This window comes from Pantherophis guttatus, chromosome 15 (assembly GCF_059756535.1).
Source record: "Pantherophis guttatus breed Tessera chromosome 15, ASM5975653v1, whole genome shotgun sequence".
Taxonomy (NCBI): Eukaryota; Metazoa; Chordata; class Lepidosauria; order Squamata; family Colubridae; genus Pantherophis; species Pantherophis guttatus.
In genome coordinates, this window is record NC_142077.1 from 9,536,905 (window position 1) to 9,559,130 (window position 22,226).

The following is a 22,226-nucleotide window of genomic DNA, read 5'->3' on the forward strand; positions in this document are numbered from 1 at the left end:
TAGCGGAAATTTTGAGCAGTTTGGAGAACCGGCAAATGCCACCTCTGGCTGGCCCCAGAGTGGGGTGGGAATGGAGATTTTGCAATATCCTTCAGCTGCCACGCCCACCAAGCCACGCCCACAGAACTGGTAGTAAAAAAAAATTGGATTTCACCACTGCTTTGGACCCACATTCAATGTGTGTTTCATCCTCTGTGATGGCCATAAAATCTCAAGCATTGCTTCTCTTAACTCCGCAAGTAGGAGAGAGAGAAAGAGAGGGAGAAAGAAAGAAAAAGAAAGAGGGAGGGAAAGGAAAAAAAGAAAGAAAGAGGAAGGAAAGAAAGAGAAAGAAAAAGAAAAGGAGGGAGAGAGGGGGGAAGAAAGAGAAAGAAAGAAAGAAAAAGAGAAGAGGAGGGACAGAAAGAAAAAGAAAGAAAGAGAGAGAGAGAAGGAAAAAGAAAGAGGGAGAGAAAGAAAAAGAAAAAGAGGGAGAGGAGAAAGAAAGAGAAAGAAAGAAAGAAAAAGAAAAGGAGGGAGAGAAAGAGAAAGAATGGTAGTATTCAGCCAGTTTGGATCGGTTCACCCAAACCGGTAGCAGCACTTATGGTGGTATTCAGCCGGTTCGGACTGGTTCATTCAAACTGGTAGCTGAATTTATGGTGATATTCAGCCGGTTCAGACTGGTTCACCTGAACTGGTAGCTGAACTTATGGTGGTATTCAGCCGGTTAGGACCGGTTCACCCAAACCGGTAGCGGAAATCGCGGGTGGGCCCGCCTACCCGCACCAGCTCTCTGCCATCCTATTTAGGATGTTTATGTTTCTGGGGAGTGGTGGGGGGTGTTGTCACAGAAGAGGCCACTCTGCTGATGCTCAGAGGCACTACTGGTAATCCTCGGCTTACAACCCCAATTTTGAGTGTAACATTTATGTTGCTGAGCGAAACATTTGCGACGTGAATTTTGGTCCCGTTTTACAACTTTCCTTTTTCGAACGGTTGCAGGAACTGGGTATGTCTACTTTAATGAAGAGGAGGACTAGGGGAGACATGAGAGCAGTCTTTCAATATCTCAGGGGCTGCCCCAAAGAAGAGGGAGTCAAGCTATTCTCCAAAGCCCTTGAGGCAGGACAAGAAGCAACAGATGGAAACTCATCAAGGAGAGAAGCAACTTAGAACTAAGGAGAAATTTCCTGACAGGGAGAACAATGAATCCGTGGAACAACTTGCCTGCAGAAGTTGTGAATGCTCCAACACTGGACAGTTTTTAAGAAGATGTTGGATAATCATTTGTCTGAAGTGGTGTAGGGTTTCCTGCCTAGGCAGGGGGTTGGACTAGAAGACCTCCAAGGTCCCTTCCAACTCTGTTATTCTGTTACTCCTCCCGCCAGCATTGAGGAAGAGGCTTCATGGCAGGTCAGCCCTGCTCTGTCAAGAAGAGGCCGGCCAGGGCTGGCAGGTTAGCTGCCGGCTTCACCAAGCCTCGAACCCTTGGCCTGCCTTGTCTCTGAGCAACTGGGTCCCTTCTCCAAACTGAGACAAGGTTCTAGTCCCTCTTGGCCCCAGATACAGGTTAACCTGAGTAAGATCAGAAGAAACTCCTGGTGCTGTTTGGCCAGCAAGGCCTTTGCCCTGCCGGCACGGATTGGCAGTGCCCCTTCTTCTTCTCCCGCAAACCTCCCTGCCCCCCCCTTGTCCTCCGAACAGCTGCGTCTCCTGTGGGGCGGGAGGGGGAGGGCAGATAGGAGTTTGGGACACAAGGCTAAACTCTGTCCTTGGGCCGCCAGAAGTGGCAACGTGTCCCCATCCCTGGGCTCGGAAAGGGGCGGCATAAAAGGGGCTGCGGCTACCCCCACCGTCCCAGAGAGCCACTCTGCCATCAGCATGTGGAAACTCCTTCTCGCGTTCCTGCTGGCCGCCGAGGGTAAAACCCACCACCTGGGCAGGGGCACTCGGCACCTATGCTGGGCTCCCGGAAAAGCCGGAGAACGAGGGTGACATGTGCCCCCAAACCCCCAAATGTTTTGCGGTTGGGATTTTCTGCTTCATTCAGCTGGGCTGGAAGAATCGCCTCTCCTTTCTGCCCCGAGCCACTGGACATCATCCCTGACTTCCAGGAATTGTGTGTGGGGGGGTGAAGGGCTGTTCAGCCAAAGCAGGCATGGGGTGGGGTACGGTGGCAGTCGGGCTATTGTGGCAACAGGTACACCAACTCTCTTTCCGCAGCTTTAGGCATTGAACTGGCATTTGCAGAAGCGGTGGTAGAGGCTGGGCACCAACAACCCACGTCTTGCACAATCGTGTTTCCCCGAAAATAAGACCCTGTCTTATATATTTTTTTTGAACCCCGAAATAAGCTCTTGGCCTTATTTTCGGGGAGGTCTTATTATTTTGGGGCGCGTGGAGCAAGATGGGGCTCCTCTTGCCGTCTTATCTGATTTCCAGCTCTGCGTTTAAATATTTTTGGGAAGGGCTTATTTTCAGGGGGAGGGAAGGCTTATTTTAGTGCATGCGCTCAAAAGCCCGATTGGGCTTATTATCAGGGGAGGTCTTATTTTCAGGGAAAACAGGGTAGTAACTCATTGAGTGTCTGTGTGTGGCTACGCATCCATGTAGAGAGTTAGTGGCCAGGAAGACGGGAGAAGCAGTCCTTGGAAAGGCAACTCCGTGTGACTAGATTAGGTGATTCGCCTGATGAGGCGGCTCAGTGGCTAAGACACCAAGCTTTGTCGATCAGAAATGTCGGCAGTTCGGTGGTTCGAATCTCCCTAATCCAGGTCTCCTGCGTGAGTAGGGGGCTGGACTAGATGACCTCCGAGGTCCCTTCCAACTCTGTAACTGATTGTGTGATTTTTCTCCCCCCACATTTTGCTCAGCCCACGGCTGTGGAGAGTCCGTGTATTCCCCCATCCGAACCGGGAGGGTAGTTAACGGAGAAGATGCCATTCCTTACAGCTGGCCCTGGCAGGTAAGTGGGCGATTCCCCTCCCTACTCCCAGTAGCCGCACCACAAAGGCAGAAGGTTGGGTGAGAACTTTGGAGAACTTTGGAGGGGGAGGGGATTAACAAGTCCGCCCTCTCCCTCGTTTGCCGCAGGTGTCTCTGCAATACCAGGCTGGAGATGACTTCTACCACAACTGCGGGGGGAGCCTCATCCACCCCAACTGGGTGATCACTGCTGGGCACTGCATCTCGTGAGTCTCCCTCGGGCACCTTGGCGCTCCTGGCGCAGGGCAGGGGAAGGAGGCGCTCGCTAATGAAGGGCTAGAAGGAGACCCAGCATCCTCCCCCCTGGTCTCACCCCGCTGCCCCCTTCCCTCAGTCCACAGAACCGCTACAGGGTCGTCCTGGGTGACTATAACCTGCGCAAGGAAGAAGGCCCAGAACAGAAGATCTTAATCAACTCCGGGGACATCTTCGTGCATCCCGGCTGGAACCCCGACTGCATCACCTGCGGGTGAGTAGAACCATTCCTGCTTCAAAGGGGGTGGCTGGCCGGGAGGTGGGGGGGGTGTCTTCTTGTAAAGGAAATCCCAGGCGGGGAAGGAAAAAAATCCGCTCCCCAACACCTCTTCTTGCAGGGACGACATCGCTCTGATCAAACTCTCCCGCCCGGCCATTCTCAACGACAAGGTGCAGCTGGCGTGCCTCCCCCCACGAGGAGAAGTGCTCCCTAACCATCATCCCTGCTACATCACTGGCTGGGGCAGGCTCTACAGTAGGTCCCGGCCGGGAGGTGGGGGGACAGAGAAGACAGCCGCGGGAATAGCAATAGCACCTAAGACTTATATACCGCTTCACAGTGCTTTTACAGCCCTCTCTAAGCAGTTTACGGAGTCAGCCTCTTGCCCGCAAAACAATCTGGGTCCTCATTTTACCCACCTTGAAGGGACAGAAGGCTGAGTCAACCTTGAGCCGATCAGGATCGAACTGCTGGCAGTGGGGCAGAGTTCGCCTGCAATACCGCATCCTAACCACTGGGCCACCCTGGAAAGAGTGAAACCATTCACCGGGGGTGGGGTGGGAATGTTTCTCTTCCAGCCGGAGGCCCCACCCCTGACGTCCTGCAGCAGGCACTTCTGCCAGTGGTGGACCACGCGCATTGCTCCCAGCCGGACTGGTGGGGAACTTCGGCCAAGGAGAACATGGTGTGTGCCGGCGGGGACATCAAATCTGCCTGTCACGTGAGTAGAAGCCCGGAGGGGTCCCGGCCGGGTACAGTCTGGGGTTTGGAGATCAGGGGACAAAGGAAACTGGAATCTCCTTTCCTGGATTAGCAACCCAATCCGATCCAATCAGAATAGAGCTACCTGGAGGGAACCTTGGAGGTCTTCTAGTCCAACCACCTGCTCGAGCAGGAGACCCTATACCCGTGATGGCGAACCTATACGCGGAGCCATATTGGTCGGCATGCAAGCTCAGCTTTTGGGCCTTCTGGGCCCACTGAAAGTCAGGCTGGGGAAGGCCGTTTTTGCCCTCCCCAGGCTCCTAGAAAGGCTCTGGAGCCTAGAGAGGGCGAAAAACAGGCTTACTGCACCCATGATGCCATCACGTGCCAAAAGCGGGGGAAGCACGGAGGGGTCGCACACATATGCACGGGGGTGAGGCGCATAGAATTATGGGTGTGGGCATGTGTGTGTGCGATCCCCCCTGCACTCCCCCCAACTTTTGGCACGCAATGGCAAAAAGGTTAGCCGTCGCTGCCTTATCCCATTCCAGACAAGTCAATATCATCTTAAAAATCTCCAGGGACGGCAATGCAGGGGAAATTAGGCTGCCCCTTACTGCGTTGTGTGTCTGGACAAAAAGCTAGAAAATGCTGGAGAAAATCCCTCCGAGGATCCAGGGGTGAAATTCAGCAGGTTCTGATGAACTGGTAGCGGAAATTTTGAGTAGTTTAGAGAAGTGGCAAATACCACCTCTGGCTGGCCCCAGAGTTGGGTCGGAATGGAGACTTTGCAGTATCCTTCCCTCAGGAGTGGGGAGGGAATTGGAATTTTGCAATATCCTTCCCCCAGGAGTGGGGAGGGAATGGAGATTTTGCAGTATCCTTCCCCCAGGAGTGGGGAGGGAATGGGGATTTTGCAGTATCCTTCCCCCAGGAGTTTGGAGGGAATGGGGATTTTGCAGTATCCTTCCCCCAGGAGTTCGGAGGGAATGGGGATTTTGCAGTATCCTTCCCCCAGGAGTTCGGAGGGAATGGGGATTTTGCAGTATCCTTCCCCTGCCACGCCCACCAAGCCACGCCCTCAGAACCGGTAGTAAAAAAATTTGAATTCCACCACTGTGAGGATCCTGTCCTTGAGCTGGGGGGATGGGGGGGGAGGGGCTCTGTGAGCAACAGCCCCCTCCCAGGGAGACAGCAGCTGAGAAATATTTGCCTTGTCCTGCCGCTAACAAGCTTTCCAGGCAGCTTAGGGAGTGGGGGGGAAAGCATGTTTCTAAGGATAAACTACATATTTCAGGGTGACTCCGGTGGCCCCCTCAATTGCCCAGCTGCTGACGGCCGGTGGTACGTTCATGGGGTGACCAGCTTCGTCTCGATATGGGGCTGCAACGTCCTGCAGAAGCCCACCGTCTTCACCCGCGTCTCTGCTTTCATCCCCTGGATGGAGCAGGTATTGCCCAGTCTCCATATTTGGGGGAGGGGGAGGGGACAGGTGGGAGGGTGGGGAGGATGGTGAGATCCCCTTGCCCTCTTCGGAGCTCCCCGTGTCCGTCCCTTCCCCTCCAAGTGGGACAATTCGGTCGACGTTTGCGCTTGAGCGATGCAACGGGGTCTTCCAAAACGGCCTTCCCTTTTCCCACCGGCCAACTCGACAGCCTCTTATCGCCTCAGGCCAGTGAGAGAAACCAAGCTTTGTGTAGGTCAGGCCCAGGGGTGGGCTGCTGGGGGTTCGCAGACGCTCACCCCGGGAGATCCTCTAGCTAAGATCCTGTGCAGTTCGGAAAACCCCCAAATTCCACTCCTGGCTGGCCACGCCAACCCCTTCCCTCCCGAGTTGCCACGTGGGCCTTTTTGGATGCAGGTAAGTGCAGGCGCGCGCGGAGGCTCGAGGAGGGCAAAAAACGGGCCTACCGGAAGTTTCCAGCCTCCAGAGGGCCTCCGGAGCCTGGGGAGGCCATTTTCGCCCTCCCGGAGGCTCAAAAAAAGCCTCTGGAGCCCGGGGAGGGCAAAGATGCACACCCCTCCCGCCGTGGTGCAGGAGGCCGACTAGGCCATGCCCACCATGGCCATGCCCACCCAGCAACCGGGCAGAGAACCCCTTGCTAAAATTTTTGAAGCCCACCCCTGGTCAGGCTGTTTTTGCACGCTCACAAACCAGCGTGCCCTCCTCGCACAACTCCCTAATGCCAGATAGTCGCTTTTTTCCTTGCAGATCATTTCCAGATATTCCAGTTAAGCAGAAACCTGTGGCGTTTCCAGATTGAGCTGTACTTGTATAAAAAATAATAGTAATGATAAATATTTTCCTGGCTGCAGCATGTTGTCCTCTTGTTCTTCTTCTTCTTCTTGGTCTTGTTCGAATCCTCTCCTCTCCACTGTCATTTGGGGGGGGGGAGGTGCCACCGTGTTTGGAGTGGGGGACACACGCCCCAAGGAGGCTTCCATTCCCTGATCCCTTCTTCACCCTCTCTGCCCCTGATGAAGGGTGTGCAAAATCTGGCAGAACTAAACCCACATGATATGCCCTTTTAAATGAAAATATATACCTGTGCTATATATACACACATACACACACACCGTTGGGAGTTAATTTCTACAGAGGCGACATGAGTATTGGTTTCCCCCCCTCCCCCGTCACCCCTTTGGACCAGGGTGAAATCCAGCAGGTTCTGGCGAACCGGTAGCGGAAATTTTGAGCAGTTTGGAGAACCAGCAAATACCACCTCTGGTTGGCCCCAGAGTGGGGTGGGAATGGAGATTTTGCAATATCCTTCAGCTGCCATGACCAACAAGCCACACCACACCACGCCCACCACACCACGCCCACCACACCACGCCCACAGAACCAGTAGTTTAAAAAAGTTGGATTTCACCACTGCTTTGGACCCACATTCAATGTGTGTTTCATCCTCTGTGATGTCCATAAAATCTCAAGCATTCCTCTAAACTCCACAAGCAGGAGGGGGGGGGAGAAAAAGAGAAAGAAAGAAAAAGAGAGAAAGAAAGAGAGAAAGAGAGAAAGAAAGAGAAAGAAAGAAAGAAAAAGAGAAAAGGAAGGACAGAAAGAGAAAGAAAGAAAGAAAGGAGAGAAAGAAAAAAGAGAAAGAGAAAGGAAAGAAAGAAAAAAAGAAAAGAAGGGAGAGAAGGAGAAAGAAAGAGACAGAAAGGAAAAAAAAGAGAAAATGAGGGACAGAAAGAAAAGGAAAGAAGGAAAGAGATAGAGAGAAAGAAAAAGAAAAAGAAAAAGAAAGAGGAAGGAAAGAAAGAAAAAGAAAAAGAGGGAGAGGAGAAAGAAAGAAAAAGAAAGAAAGAAAAAGAAAAGGAGGGAGAGAAAGAGAAAGAAAAAGAAAGGAAGAAAGAAAAAGTGAGAAAAGGAGGTAGAGAAAGAGAGAAAGAGAAAGAAAGAGGAAGAGAAAGAGAAAGAATGAAAGAAAGGAAGAAAGAGAGAAAGAGAGAGAGAAATCAGTCCAACATCAAAGAAGAAGATGCATCTCTTACCTTTTCTCTCACCTGTCTTTCTCTCTCGTGGGCCGGCTGGGGAAAGGTTGGGTGGGGGGCTCAGAAGAAAGCTACATGTGGGGTCAGGGCCCACTTGTCCAGCTCTCGGCCAGAAGAGCCTGTTCACAAAGAAGGATAAGCATATTCAGACAAGCGAGCGATCGATGGCCCTCTGTGCGGCCACAATTCACGTGGGTTGCTACAAAACAGAACCTTCAGAGCCCCCGCTCCCCACTTTTCCAACCTTAGGCAGGCTATCGTAATTGGGGGGGGGGAGGTCTGAATTTTCTCCCCAAAGCCAGAGTTACGAAAGGGGCTGGTCCAGAGATGCAGGCAGAATAATCCCCTTCCTAATAAACCCTTCAGGAACGCGGTGGCTCAGTGGCTAAGACGCTGAGCTTGTCAATCGAAAGGTCGGCAATTCAGCGGTTTGAATCCCAGCGCCGCGGAACGGGGTGAGCTCCCGTGACTTGTCCCAGCTTCTGCCAACCTAGCAGTTCGAAAGCACAAAAAAAAAAAAAAATGCAAGTAGAAAAATAGGGACCACCTTTGGTGGGAAGGGAACAGCGTTCCGTGTGCCTTTGGCGTTGAGTCATGCCGACCACATGACCACGGAGACGTCTTCGGAAAGCGCTGGCTCTTTGGCTTTGAAACGGAGAGGAGCATCGCCGCCTAGAGTCGGGAACGACTAGCACCTACGTGTGAGTGGAACCTTTACGTTTACCCTTTGGCCAAGCAAATATGCTGATTGAGGGGGGGGGGAAGTTGCGACATCCCTATCTGGGAATGGAGGGGCTTGGGGCTGGTTTGCACAGTGGCAGCCCCCCCCCTCAAGGCACAGTAAAGCAGGGAGGAAGACCGATGCCCATCGGCTGAAGTGGTTCCTGGGTATATCCCCACCCACCCACCTGGATGGACGTTCTCCTGTTAAGATTATTCTTTGCTGGAATAGATACTTATCATGCCAGTAGTCCTCAAGGTACAGCCACAATTGAGCCCGACATTTACATTGCTAAGCGAGAAACTTGTTCAGTGAGCTTTGCCCCATTTTCTTGTAGAGTGTCCGTTCAGTGAACCCCTGCGGTTGTTAAGTTAGGGACATCGTTGTTAAGTGAATCTGGCTCCCCCATTCACCTCGCTCTGGGACGCTGCAACCATCATAAATATGAGCCGCTTGCCAAGCGTCCGAATGTAAGTCACGTGCAACGGTCGTAAGTGTGAAACATGGTCGCAGGTTCCTTTTTTACAGTGCCATCGTAACCTTGAACGGTCACTAAACAAACTGTTGTCAGTCAACTACCTGTACACATATATAGCTGTGCAGAACTGGCAGATACTCAGAGGTCATTTAGTCTAACCCAAAGGTATTGAAGGAAATACGAATGACCCTGTACACTTGGCGGGCTGGCCAGAATCACAGGGAGAAAAGAGTCTGGGACTTGAAGTTTGGAGATGTCCCTTTTTCTTCTTATTCCAAATGATTCCGAAGCCCATTCACCGGAACCAGTAACTGAACTTATGGTGGTATTCAGCCAGTTCGGACCAGTTCACCCAAACAGGTAGCTGAATTTATGGTGGTATCCAGCTGGTTCGGACCGGTTCACCCGAAATGATAGCTGAACTTATGGTGGTATCCAGCTGGTTCGGACCGGTTCACCCGAACAGGTAGCTGAACTTATGGTGGTATCCAGCTGGTTCGGACCGGTTCACCCGAACAGGTAGCTGAACTTATGGTGGTATCCAGCTGGTTCGGACCGGTTCACCCGAAATGATAGCTGAACTTATGGTGGTATCCAGCTGGTTCAGACCGGTTCACCTGAACAGGTAGCTGAACTTATGGTGGTATTCAGCCAGTTCAGACCGGTTCACCTGAAAAGGTAGCTGAACTTATGGTGGTATTCAGCCGGTTCGGACCGGTTCACCTGAACCGGTAGCTGAACTTATGGTGGTATTCAGCCAGTTCAGACCGGTTCACCTGAAAAGGTAGCTGAACTTATGGTGGTATTCAGCCGGTTCGGATCGGTTCACCCAAACCAGTAGTGGAAATCGCGGGTGGGCCCGTCTACCCGCACCGGCTCTATGCCATTCTATTTAGGCATGTTTTTGAAGCCAGTTACATGCATGGAAGGCGCACACGCCAGCAAAGCACATGCACAGAAGGTTGGACGCATGCGTGCGCGTGACTTCACATTTGCAAACCGGTAGGGAAAATAACTGAATACCATCTTGGATCTATTCTCTTTTAGCATAGCAGAGGGGGGGAGGGGTGTCAGCCACAACAGCCCCCTGGTGAAATTGGGGCGCCTTCGGTCTGCTGTTCACAGGAACGGGTCCTTTTCAGGAAATGGGATTTCCCCACACAGGGAAAGGAGGACAAGGAGCCAGAGGGCGGGGGGCTGCCTCCCCAGACACCCCACACACACAATTTCTCCACTGGGCAAGAAACACACACCTTTGGGTTACACACATACACACACACACACACACACACACATGTGGCGTTCACATCCTTTCTAGATTACACACCGCTGAGCCAAGGCTTGCCAAGTAAGCCGTTCTGGGCAAAAAAAATTAAATTAAAAAAAAAATCACACTACCCGTGTTACATAAACTTCTGGAAACAAAAGGATCATTCCTGACTGCCACGTCTGGATCGTATGACGGGCTAATTCCAAGCAGGAGCAAAATTCAGGGTGTTTTTTTGCACCCCAGCTGGATCTGCCAGGAAATCCCCTGGGAGCCAGCCCAGAAATCCTTATTTTTTTTGTTTTTTCCCCCCATGGAGCGGTGGGAATCGGCCGCCGTTACGGGGGGACACAACGGGGAGGAAGCGTCTCATGCCCTCTACGTCAACTTCGCCCCTGGCCTTGGCAGCTTCCTGGCCCTCCTCGCCTGGCCAAGGCGCCAGCTGTTGCTTTCCCTGGGGAGCAGGCCTTGGCTGACCCCGCCAGGGCCATGGGCATTGTCACACCTGCTGTGCCCAAGGTCCCCGTGGCACCTGTGGGGAGGGGTATTTAAGGCTCAGGATGGCCTGACAGTCATCCTGAAAAGATGCTTCCGCTGCTGATTAACGTCCTGTTGGTGGCCGGTGGTAAAGACGCATCCCCCGCCCTCCCACCCCCCATCACCGGGGGTCTCCTAGCCCCTTGCCCTGGTCTTGGAGGAGGAAAAGATCAAAAGGTCTCTGCTCCTCGGAGGGCTCAGTGTCCGGGGTCTCAGACAGTCCCCCCTCTTCTCTTCTGCAGCCGCTGGGTGTGGGCAACCAGCCTACTCTTCCAACAGCCGAGTGGTGAACGGCGAAGACGCTGAGCCTTACAGCTGGCCCTGGCAGGTAACGTGGCCCCACTCCTCCCCGTCAGGCGCACCCAATCAGCACCGCAGAGGACTGACAGCCATCACAGGCAAAGAGCTCTGCCTTGAGCCGAACGAACCGGATCGGCCTGAATGGCTGGCAATTAGGCTGCCCCATCCCCCCCAGCGTCTCCAGGAGAGGCTGAGAAAGCCTGGCCTGAGTGCGGAGCGGCTGGACCAGGTGTTCTTTAGGGTGGGTGACATCTCCCCCTTCCCAGCGTCTCCCTCTCTTTGCCCTCTCGCAGATCTCCCTCCAGTACGAGAGAGATGGCGTCTTCCGTCATACCTGCGGAGGGTCCCTCATTACCCCCGACTGGGTCATGACAGCTGCCCACTGCATCTCGTAAGTTTTCCGGGCACGGCTGGAGCATCGCCCTCCCTCTGGAGTCCAGAGAGGCTTTGCATGGGGAGCCTCCCCCTTTCCTCCTTGGAGCCCACCTTCCTTCCTTCCTTCCTTCCTTCCTTCCTTCCTTCCTTCCTTCCTTCCTTCCTTCCTATTTTCTTTTTTCCTTCCTTCCTTATTCTCATTTCTATCTCCTTCCTTCCTTATTCTCCTTGCCCTCTTCTCATTCCCTTCCTTATCTCCATCTTCCTTCCTTCCTTCTTTCTTATTTCCATCTATTTTCTTCTTCCTTCTTCTCATTTCTTCCCTCCTCATTCTATTCCTTCCTTGTTTCTATCTTCCTTCCTTCCAATTTCCATCTATTTTCTTCTTCCTTCCTTCCTTCCTTCTTCTCATTTCTATCTCCTTCCTTCCTTCTTCTCATGTCTTCCCCTCATTCTGTTCCTTCCTTGTTTCTATCTTCCTTCCTTCCTCCATCTATTTTCTTCTTCCTTCCTTCCTTCTTCTCATTTCTATCTCCTTCCTTCCTTCTTCTCATGTCTTCCCCTCCTCATTCTATTCCTTCCTTATTTCTATCTTCCTTCCTTCCTTCCTTCCAATTTCCATCTATTTTCTTCTTCCTTCCTTCCTTCTTCTCATTTCTATCTCCTTCCTTCCTTCTTCTCATGTCTTCCCCTCCTCATTCTGTTCCTTCCTTGTTTCTATCTTCCTTCCTTCCTTCCTCCATCTATTTTCTTCTTCCTTCCTTCCTTCTTCTCATTTCTATCTCCTTCCTTCCTTCTTCTCATGTCTTCCGCTCCTCATTCTATTCCGTCCTTATTTCTGTCTTCCTGCCTTCCTTCCTTCCTTCCTTCCTTCTTCCATCTATTTTCTTCTTCCTTTCCTCTTTCTTATTTCTAGCTCCTTCTTCTCATTTCTTTCCCTCTTCATTTCTTTCCCTCTCTCCTTTCCTTCTTCTCTCTTGCCCCCTTTGTTTAAAGTCAGTTTTTCCTGCTTTCATCCTTTGTAGACATATCACAGGCTGGTCCTAAAAATCTATAGAGATTCTCAGTCATCCAGGTCAAAAGCACATTTGGGAGCCCCTTGTCCTGTTTAGGTTCTTTTTCCCAAAGTAAGGAGCGAGGTCGCCCAACCCCTCTAGTCTGCGGGGGAGGGGGATGCACGCAGACCCCCTGAGCACCCTCCCCTGCCCTCTGAAAGCCGCTGGGCGATTTCTTCCACAGGCGATCTCGGACGTATAAGGTGGTGCTGGGGGATTATGACCTCACAGCCGAGGAAGGATCTGAGCAACACGTCCCCATCAACCCTGAAGACATTTTCGTGAATCCCAGCTGGAAACCCAGTTGTGTATCCTGCGGGTAGGCAAAGAATGTCCGTCATTCGGGGGGGGGTGGAAAGAGAGAAGGAAAGCCTCCAGCGTCCCACACGCTGCTGGGGATGGGACTCTGGGGGTTCGGGAGAACCTCTAGCTAAGATTCTGTGCAGTTCGGACAACCCCCAAATCCCACTCCTGGCTGGCCCCTCCCACCCCACCCCGCCCCTCCCAGGAGTCCCCACACGGCCCGTTTTTGATGCAGGTAAGTGCAGGGCATATGTGGAGGCTCGGGGAGGGCGAAAAATGGGCCTTCGGGAAGTTCGGGAAGGCCTCCACAGGGCCTCCGGAGCCTGGGGAGGCCATTTTCGCCCTCCCGGAGGCTCAAGGAAAGCCTCCGGAGCCCGGGGAGGGCAAAAACACCCACCCCCCGCCATGGTGCAGGAGGCCGACTAGGCCACGCCCACCCAGCAAACCCCTGGACTCCCACCCACACGTCTATCTCCCTCTTCTGCTCCAGCAATGACATCGCCCTGCTGAAACTTTCCCGCCGGGCGGAACTCAACGACAAAGTCAGCCTGGCCTGCATTCCCGAGCCAGAGACCGTCCTGCCCAACGGATACCCTTGTTACATCACAGGCTGGGGACGTCTTTTCAGTACGTGGGGTGCTCTCTGGAGGGGAGGGGGGAGGGCAGGGAGCCTGGCAGGAAGGCCTGACGCTGTTTTTCCCTCCACAGCTGGAGGGCCTCTGTCCACCAAGCTGCAGCAGGCTCTCCTGCCCGTGGTGGACTATGACCACTGCAGGAAGCCCGATTGGTGGGGAGGCTCCGTCCGGCCAAGCATGGTCTGCGCTGGAGGTGACATCCAATCTGGTTGCAATGTAAGTGGGCGCCTGGAAGGAGGAACACCGTTGGGCACGGTCTCGTTTCCTTAAACTGCTCTGGCAAAGTTCTACAGGCAGTTAAACAGCCTGTCAAAACAAGAAAAATCGAGTAGTAAAAACTACAGAGCAGCATTTAGGAAAGAATCTTCAAAGCAGGAAGGGATGGTGAATGCTACCCTCTGGTGGCCGATAGGAGGCACTACACTACAAAGGGAATTTGTTGTTAGTTGCGAAGTTGTGTCCGACCCATCACGACCCTATGGACAACGTTCTTCCAGGCCTTCCTGTCCTCTATCTTCCCCCAGAGTCCATTGAAGCTCACGCCGACTGCTTCGGTTACTCCATCCAGCCACCTCGTTCTAGGTGTAGTCTTACTAAGGCTTTAGAGAGTGGTATTACTACCTCACTTGATCTTGATTGTTGTTGTTAGTTGCGAAGTCGTGTCCGACCCATCGCAACCCCATGGATGACGTTCCTCCAGGCCTTCCTGTCCTCTACCATCCTCCAGAGACCATTTAAGCTCACGCCAACTGCTTCAGTGACTCCATCCAGCCACCTCGTTCTCTGCCGTCCCCTCCTTCTTTTGCCCTCCATCGTTCCCAGCATTCGGCTCTTCTCCAGGGAGTCCTTCCTTCTCATTCGGTGGCCAAAGTATTTGAGTTTCCTCTTCAGGATCTGGCCTTCCAAAGAGCAGTCAGGGTTGATCTCCTCTAGGACTGACCGGTTGGATGGCCTTGCAGTCCAAGGGACTCGCAGGAGTCTTCTCCAGCACCAGAGTTCAAAGGCCTCCATTCTTTGGCTGCTCAGCCTTTTCTTATGGTCCAACTTTCACAGCCATCCATTGCAACTGGGAAAATCATAGCCTTGACTGTACGCACTTTTGTTGGCAGGGTGATGTCTCTGCTTTTTAGCATGCTGTCTAGATTTGCCATAGCAGGAGCAAGCGTCTTTTGATTCCTTGGCTGCAGTCCCCATCTGCAATGATCTTGGAGCCCAGGAAAATAAAATCCTCCATTTCTTCTCCATCTATTTGCTAGGAATTGAGAGGGCCGGATGCCATGATCTTAGTTTACAAAGGGAATGTAAATGGTCAAATACAGAAAAACGGGCTGCCTTTTGGGGGCCAATTCTTAATATTTTTGTTCACTTGATCGATACGTTCTCGCATTCTTGAAACTCCTGGAGCAAAGCAGGAGGAGCTACTTCCCCCCCCCCCGGTCAGAAAAAGCCTCTAAATGTGAAGGCATCCAGCCAAACAGAAGTAAATTTTAGACTGTATGTTTTTCAAACTTGGCAAACACTTTTAAGAACATGTTTAGATTTCAACTCCCAGAATTCCCCAAGCCAGCCACAGGCCAAGAAGGTAGAAGAGTCGTACAGGAATAAATCTAGTCTGTCTCCCCGTTTCAAAGACTCCCTTGGACATAAATATGGAAATTGCGAAAGGGAATTGGGAATAGTTAAGAAATGGGATATATGCCAGGAGAAAAATCAAGGAAGTGGGGGGAAAGACGAGGTGGCAGAGAACTTGGCTCTTCTGCGTAATGATTAAAGGTGACCACCAGGAGGCAGCACCTGAAGACATTTACTGTACTGCAGGGAAGATGGTGCTCGGACGTTGGCACTGACTGTACCCCTGTTTTAATTTTTATTTTTTTTAATGTTGGGATGTTCCTGAAAGCAGAAAGCCGGCAGAAAAAGCCTTTCCTGAAGTTTGCCACGTTGAAATGAGTCCAAGGAGCAGAGAGGGCAGCGTTCTCTCCTGCCCATTTCCAAAGTGCTGGGCATCTTTAACAGACTGACAGAGTTGGAAGGGCCCTTGGAGGTCATTTAGTCCAACCCGCCCCCTCCCGAGCAGGAGACCCTACGCCATTTCTGACAGATGGCAGCCCAGTCACTTCTTGAAAGCTTCCAGTGGTGAAGCTCCCACAACTTCCGAAGGCAACTTCTGTTCCATCGGTTGATTGTTCCCACTGTCAGGAAATTTCTTCTTATTTCCAGGTTGAATCTCTCCTTGTTCAGTTTCAATCCATTATTCCTTGTCCGGCCTTCGGGTGCCTTTGAAAACAGCTTGACCCCCCTCCTCTCTGGGGCAGCCCCTCAAATATTGGAAGACTGCTATCATGTCTCCCCTGTTCCTTCTTTTCATTAAACTAGACCTATCCAGTTCCTGCAACCATTCTTCATATGTTTTAGCCTCCAGTCCCCTCATCGTCTTTGTTGCTCTTCTCAACACTCTTTCTAGAGTCTCCACATCTTTTTTTATATCTGATTAAAATCAGGGTATCTCGCCCTTCCGTCACGGGCCATCATAGCTGGCAGGGAAGAGCAGGGTATGCTCTTTACGCTGCCTTGACGTACCCCAGAATGTTAGTTTAGCTGTGGCTTCTGCTCTCCCCTCTTGTCCTGTCAAGAGTGTTTACAGCTTGACTACTATTTTGAGACAACCCAGGAGGAAAGTACAGGACACAGAGGTTTTGTCTTACAAACAGTGGTTTATATACAAGACTTCTATATACAGACATACAAGTGGTAGGCACATACCAGGCAAGCAATCAGTCTTCTTCAACTCTACACAGAGAACTACAATGCAGATAGAACACCATGAAGAGAGAGTTCATATACAAGACTTCTATATACAGACATACAAGTGGTAGGCACATACCAGGCAAGCAATCAGTCTTCTTCAACTCTACACAGAGAACTACAATGCAGATAGAACACCATGAAGAGAGAGATACATGAGAGAGAGAGAGAGAGAGAGATGCCCTCTAATGGCCTCCCTTATATAGACAGCTTCTTAAAGGGCAATACCCCTGCTGACTTATCCTCAGTCTTAAAGGGGCTGGTCAGCTTTAAATCTGCATTACATTGACATGTCCAATTTCCCGAGCAGCCTTGATCAAATCTTATCATGGGGCGAAGCTGGGCCGGATTCAGAGAAACAAATGCTGGGGAATCACAGACTTTCTGTGCCACATGACAGGGTGACTCCGGTGGCCCCCTCAACTGCCAGGGCAACGATGGCCGGTGGTACGTCCACGGGATTACCAGCTTCGTGTCCAGTATGGGCTGTAACACCTTGAAGAAGCCCACCGTCTTCACCAGAGTCTCTGCCTTCGACGGCTGGATCCTGAAGGTGAGATGCTGCTTTCCCTTAGCTACGAGAAACCTCTTGATCAGCGGTCACCAACTGGTGGTCCATGGACCACTGGTGCTCCATTAGAAAATTTTGGTGGTCCGCGGAAAAATTATTTGCATTTCTTATATTGCACTAAATCCTCAAACTACGGCCCCTGGGACAGGTACATGCAATGAATGTTTGTGTTGCTGCAGACAGTCTCCCCCTTTGGGGTCTTTTTGTGTGGGTCGGAGGGGGGCAGAAATTCCAACTTGGGGTCTGCTTCAGCCTCCTGGTGTGGGGCTTTGGGCAAAGGCTGGAGGGAAGCGCTGCTGGTGACAAAGAGCCAGAGGGCCTCATTCCAGTGGGACTGCATCATGGCCTGGAACTGGCTGACCATCTCAGCCCAGTGAGCCTCCAGGCGCCGATACCTGGCCTTGCACTCCTGCAGGTCTTCCCTCTGCTTGGAAAGCCTATGCTCCTAGTCCTCAGTGAGGTGCTTCTTCTGAGCCTCCTTCTCGATCAGATCCAATTTGAACTGAGCCAGCTGATTTGACAACTCCTTCTCATGGTGGCTGCTTAGCTCCAACAGCTGCTTCCTGTTGGGGCCCTAAGGAGCCCGGGTGGGGAGGTGACGAGTGGCTGGGAGGGGAGGGGTGAATAGAAGCTGGTGAGGCACCCCTCGATGTGAGTGACATCGAGTTGGCCATGCCCACCCAGTCACATGACCAACTAGCCACGCCCACCCAGCCAGTCATTAGGCAGATCATATTAGTGGACCAAGAGATTTAAAATTATGAATTTAGTGGTCCCTGAAGTCTGAAAGGTTGGTGGCCTTGAGGGGAACCTGCAGCATCGTAGTTCCCATACAGCTATTTCGAGCTGAAGAAACAGGGGGCAGATACTGCTCAATTTCTCCCTTGTAAACCATAGCAATAGCACGTAAGACTTACATACCGCTTCACAGTGCTTTTACAGCCCTCTCTAAGCAGTTTTAGAGAGTCAGCCTCTTGCCCCCAACAATCTGGGTCCTCGTTTTACCCACCTGGGAAAGATGGAAGGCTGAGTCAACCTTGAGCCTGGTGAGATTCGAGCTGCTGAACTGCAGCTAGCAGTCAGCTGAAGTAGCCTGCAGTACCGCACTCTAACCACCGCGCCACCATCCTTGTCCTCACCTGCTGTCTCTAAGACCTTCTTCCTTTCCTTTCAGACACTCAAAGGGCAGTGAGGAGGAGAACATGCCAGCCTTTTAAGTTCCAGAATAAAGTCACTTTGGAGATGCTGTCTGGTCTTGTGTTTGAGTCTTATTTCCTCTCCGCGTTGGGGAGGACAGAGGAGGGAGGGAACCTGGGCACAACAGGGGCCTTTCTATGAATGGGAAAAACAGTCCATCCCAAAAAAGCATTTTGGCTAAAGTCTCTGGGGTGTCCCCATCTCCTCTCCCAAAAAAGCCTCCTCAGCATGCAAAAGAGGTGCACGAGGCCGTGAAGGAATCTGTTTTCCGGCTTTCCACCATGCGGTGAACACAGCCTCATCCCAGACCCCCTTGCCAAGCCTATAAAGAATAGGTAAAAAGGTAAAGGTTCCCCTCGCACATACGTGCTAGTCGTTCCCGACTCTAGGGGGCGGTGTTCATCTCTGTTTCAAAGCCGAAGAGCCAGCGCCGTCCAAAGATGTCTCCGTGGTCAGGTGGCCAGCGTGACTCAACGCCAAAGGCGCACGGAACGCTGTTCCCTTCCCACCAAAGGTGGTCCCTATTTTTCTACTTGCATTTTTTTTTTTACGTGCCTTCGAACATCTAGGTTGGCAGAAGCTGGGACAAGTCACGGGAGCTCACCCCGTTATGATGCACTAGGGACTCGAACTGCCGACCTTTCTGATCGACAAGCTCAGCGTCTTAGCCACTGAGCCACTGTGTCCACACATCGCGTCCACCCTATAGAGAATGGACGGGGTTAAAACCTGCCACAAACACAACGGACATCCTATGCCCTGGCCCTGGCCCCAAAGGCAGAGCTGCGATGGGCAAGGTGTGTATGTGTATGCGTGTGTTGCAGGCCTTGAGGACTTGTGGACTTCAACTCCCAGGATTCCTGAGCTGGCCATGCTGGGAGTTGAAATCCACAGATCTGTAAAGAGGCCGGAGTCGATCAGCCCTGCTTTAAGATGACCATAGCAGGGACCCAAACAGCTTCCGCCAGCAGATGGCAATGTCTTCGTACCCATCAAAGACGTCTCTTGGGTCTCTTCATCAGTGAAGCTTTTAATTGCTTGCAGAGCTGTACCGGTCTACTCATTTGTTTTTGGAGGCACCGGTCTACCACCACACTGCCTTTTAACACTGATCAACTGTAGGGCGGCCCTTTGAAGCCCCGCGGCAAGAGTTTAAACAGATTTTTTTCCTTCTAGTCGATCAGCTGGGACTTGGGAGGCAGTGAATAGATTGGGGGTGGGGCCAAATTAACTTGTGTTCGCCACCCTGAGTCCTTCGGGAGAATGGCAGCATATAAATACATGTAATAAATAAATAAATAAATAATAAATAAAAGGTAAGAATAATGCGGGGGAGGCGGGGGGGGCAGAACCGGTTCGGTGATATCATATCATCACCGCTACTGGCTCGGCGGAACCGACCACTGCCGCGCGTGCAGCCTCACCATCTCTGCATGCACACAGCTTTCACGCACGCGCCCCACCATGGGTCCCCTGAATTGCACGCATGCGCACCAGAGGGCCGAACACCAGCTGGGGCGCGCAAACGCACACGCAGCAACAGGTGAGTTGGGCGACAGCTCGCGTGCCCGGAAAAATGGTTCTGCGTGCCACTTCCGGCACGTGTAGAATAGAATAACAAAGTTGGAAGGGAGCTTGGAGGTCTTCCAGTCCAACCCCCTGCTTAGGCAGGAAACCCTATTCCATTTCAGACAAAGGGTTGTCCAATTTCTTCTTAAAAACGTCCAGTGTTGGGTTCGCCATCACGGCCATACACCATTTCTCACAAACGGCAGTCCAGTCTCTTCTTGAAAGCTTCCAGTGATGAAGCTCCCAACTTGGCCAAGCCATCGCCGCCCCTTGTCCCCCTGCCTGCCTCAAGGCTCAGAGATCTGTAAGGAAGCAGCCGGTGGGGCTCCTGCCAGTCCGTGTTGGAAAGGGAAAGCGTCTCGGCCAGTGGTGAAATCTGGAATTTGTTACTACCGGTTCTGTGGGTGTGGCTTGGTGGGGGGGGGGGGTAATGTGACTGGGTGAGCGTGGCCAATTTTTTTTTTTTTTTTTTTACTTTTAAAACCATTTTTTCTACAACCTCTTCGGCGAAGAGGTTGTAAAAAAAATGCTTTCAAAAGGCTCTGAGGATCCCAGCTGAGTTGCCTGATCGTTAGAGGCATTTAAAAGAAAAAAAAAAGCCTCTGCCGATCAGGCAACTCAGCTGGGATCCTCAGAGGCATTTAAAAGAAAAAAACCCCTTTTTTTTCTTTTAAAAGCCTTTGACGATCCCAGCTGAGCTGCGCGATCATCAGAGGCTTTTTTTTTTTTTACTTTTAAAAGCATTTTTTTCCCTGAAGAGGTTGTACAAAAAATGCTTTTAAAAGTAAAAAAAAAAAAAAAAAGCCTCTGATGATTGTGAGGCTCAGCTGGGCATGGGTGGGGGGGGGGCAAGGATTTTTGCTACCGGTTCTCCAAACCACCCGCCTCCATTATTACCGGATCGGGCGATCCGGTCCAAACCGGAAGCATTTCACCCCTGCCCTTGGCTGAATATGTCTGTCTGGAAGTATTAATGCTTCCAGACAGACAGACAGCCCTCCATTGAACCTCAGCACGCTCGTCTCTCTCGGCCGGACGAAAGGTTACGAAGTGCAACTGAGCATGTGGGGCTCCGGAGAGGAGAGGCCGGGATGGAGCAAGCCTGTTTTTGCCCTGTCCTCTTCTCATGAATCCTGCAGCTGCCGGGAGCCAAGACTTTTTGGCGAAGGACCGTGTTTATCGCCACAGGCGTCAAATAACGAGGCTGGGAACATCCTGAACCAAACGCCCCCCCTCCGGCAGCACACTGAAAAGTCCCGGGATCCTTCGGCATTGGCTGCGTCCGGCTTGCACCCGAGAACACGCGCCGCGCACTCCTTGACGCTAACAAACCCTGTGAACTCAGAACCCGGCCCGCCTTAGAGGAGATACTGTCTTGGCACCCGGCCCGGAGTTTGATTGACGGGGCTACATGTGCAGGCTGCTGGCTGTGGGAAGGGGTGGGAGATGGGGGCAGGGGAGCCTGTGGCAGGTCAGGCAGGAAATGGGACCGCAGGCTAGGGGTGGAATTCACTTACCTTCGCTAACGGTTTGCAAATATGAACGCATGTGTGTGTACGCTCACTCGCTATGCTCGTGTATGCCTCCTCTACGGGACATGATTGACATCCAGGAGGGTGGGCGGAGCCTCCTGCCACCGGCGCTACCGGTTCGCACGATCCGGATAGAACCAGCTGAATTTCACAGGCCAACACAATCCAGCAAGGGCTGGCTGGGACCGATGGCCACAACCGAGACACACCAGAGCCAGGACGGGCTGCCCAGGGTTCACCTCCCAGCAGGGTCAAAAGCAGGGAGGACACCTGTCCCACCCCCCCAGGAGGTCAGTGCTAGTTAGGCGGGGAGGAGAGACAGAGATGGTGGCACTGAGAGAATCAGCAAGAGGGAGAGAGCAAGGAGCTCAGAGCTCCGATGATGGAGGGCAGGAGGGAGGGAGGGTGGCATTCCTGGGAGCTGATGAATTAGGCGTCCAGAAACACACACCCCCAAGCGGCCTCCCTCTTACTCATCCCACAAAAACGTGGACTCAAAAGCCTGCCTGATTCCCTGGACACAAAGTTCCCCCTTCCGTAAGTAACAGGGCCAGAGACCTCCCCGTCCCTCGCTGCCCACTCAATGGTGCCTACAGGCATGGGCAGCTCTTGGCAGAGAGCCAGCGCTTCTCTTTTGCCTAGGATGCTGGGGGGGCGGGGAGGGGCTGTTTGGAGAGAGTTAAGCAAGGTGGAGGGGTGGCAGATGCAATTCAGCACTGTCCGGCCATCAGGCACCTCTCTGGCCAAAAGGCAAAGCTAACAAAGTGGAATTCAATTCAGAGAAAAGGAAAGTCTTACATTTAGGCAAGAAAAAAACCAAAATTACACATATAGACTGGGTGAAAGCAGGCTTAATAGCAGTTAACTGTGAAAAGGATCTTGGAGTCTTAGTGGACAACCAGCTAAATATGAGCCAGCAGCAAAAAAAAGCCAATGCAATCCTAAATTGCATTAACAGAGGGATACAATCACGATCAAGGGAGGTACTAATACCACTCTATAAAGCCTTAGTAAGACCACACCTAGAATCCTGCATCCAGTTTTGGTCCCCACACTATAAAAAAGATGTTGAGACTCTAGAAAAAGTGCAGAGAAGAGCAACCAGGATGATGAGGGGACTGGAGGCTCAAACAGACGATGAACGGTTGCAGGAACTGGGCATGGCTGGTCTAGTGAAGAGAAGGACCAGGGGAGACAGGATAGCAGTCTTCCAATATTTGAGGGGCTGCCACAGAG

The 22,226-nt window shown here is 52.0% G+C and overlaps 2 protein-coding genes across 2 annotated transcripts; both read left to right on the forward strand.

Annotated features, from left to right (window-relative positions):
* The first annotated feature begins 1,863 nt into the window (after positions 1 to 1,863).
* On the forward strand, positions 1,864 to 5,744 carry LOC148111879 (proproteinase E-like). Its single transcript, XM_087879390.1, has 8 exons — positions 1,864 to 1,903; positions 2,856 to 2,947; positions 3,076 to 3,173; positions 3,302 to 3,436; positions 3,561 to 3,697; positions 4,021 to 4,163; positions 5,445 to 5,639; positions 5,715 to 5,744. The coding sequence occupies exons 1-8, from the start codon at positions 1,864 to 1,866 to the stop codon at positions 5,742 to 5,744; spliced, it is 870 nt and encodes a 289-aa protein (XP_087735516.1).
* A 2,065-nt stretch (positions 5,745 to 7,809) lies between these two features.
* Positions 7,810 to 17,940, forward strand: LOC117656561 (proproteinase E-like). Its single transcript, XM_087879363.1, has 9 exons — positions 7,810 to 7,836; positions 10,520 to 10,645; positions 10,788 to 10,976; positions 11,242 to 11,339; positions 12,563 to 12,697; positions 13,172 to 13,308; positions 13,390 to 13,532; positions 16,522 to 16,674; positions 17,867 to 17,940. The coding sequence occupies exons 1-9, from the start codon at positions 7,810 to 7,812 to the stop codon at positions 17,882 to 17,884; spliced, it is 1,026 nt and encodes a 341-aa protein (XP_087735489.1). The 3' UTR covers positions 17,885 to 17,940.
* Positions 17,941 to 22,226: the final 4,286 nt, after the last annotated feature.

Excerpts from the sequence above, each read along its gene's own strand:
- LOC117656561 (XM_087879363.1), top strand. The coding sequence starts at position 7,810 with ATGGCCCTCTGTGCGGCCACAATTCAC. Across the intron at positions 11,340-12,562 it reads ACAGCTGCCCACTGCATCTC|GCGATCTCGGACGTATAAGG; the intron begins GTAAGTTTTCCG and ends TTTCTTCCACAG. Across the intron at positions 12,698-13,171 it reads CCCAGTTGTGTATCCTGCGG|CAATGACATCGCCCTGCTGA; the intron begins GTAGGCAAAGAA and ends CTTCTGCTCCAG.
- LOC148111879 (XM_087879390.1), top strand. The coding sequence starts at position 1,864 with ATGTGGAAACTCCTTCTCGCGTTCCTGCTGGCCGCCGAGG. Across the intron at positions 1,904-2,855 it reads GTTCCTGCTGGCCGCCGAGG|CCCACGGCTGTGGAGAGTCC; the intron begins GTAAAACCCACC and ends CATTTTGCTCAG. Across the intron at positions 3,698-4,020 it reads TGGCTGGGGCAGGCTCTACA|CCGGAGGCCCCACCCCTGAC; the intron begins GTAGGTCCCGGC and ends TTTCTCTTCCAG.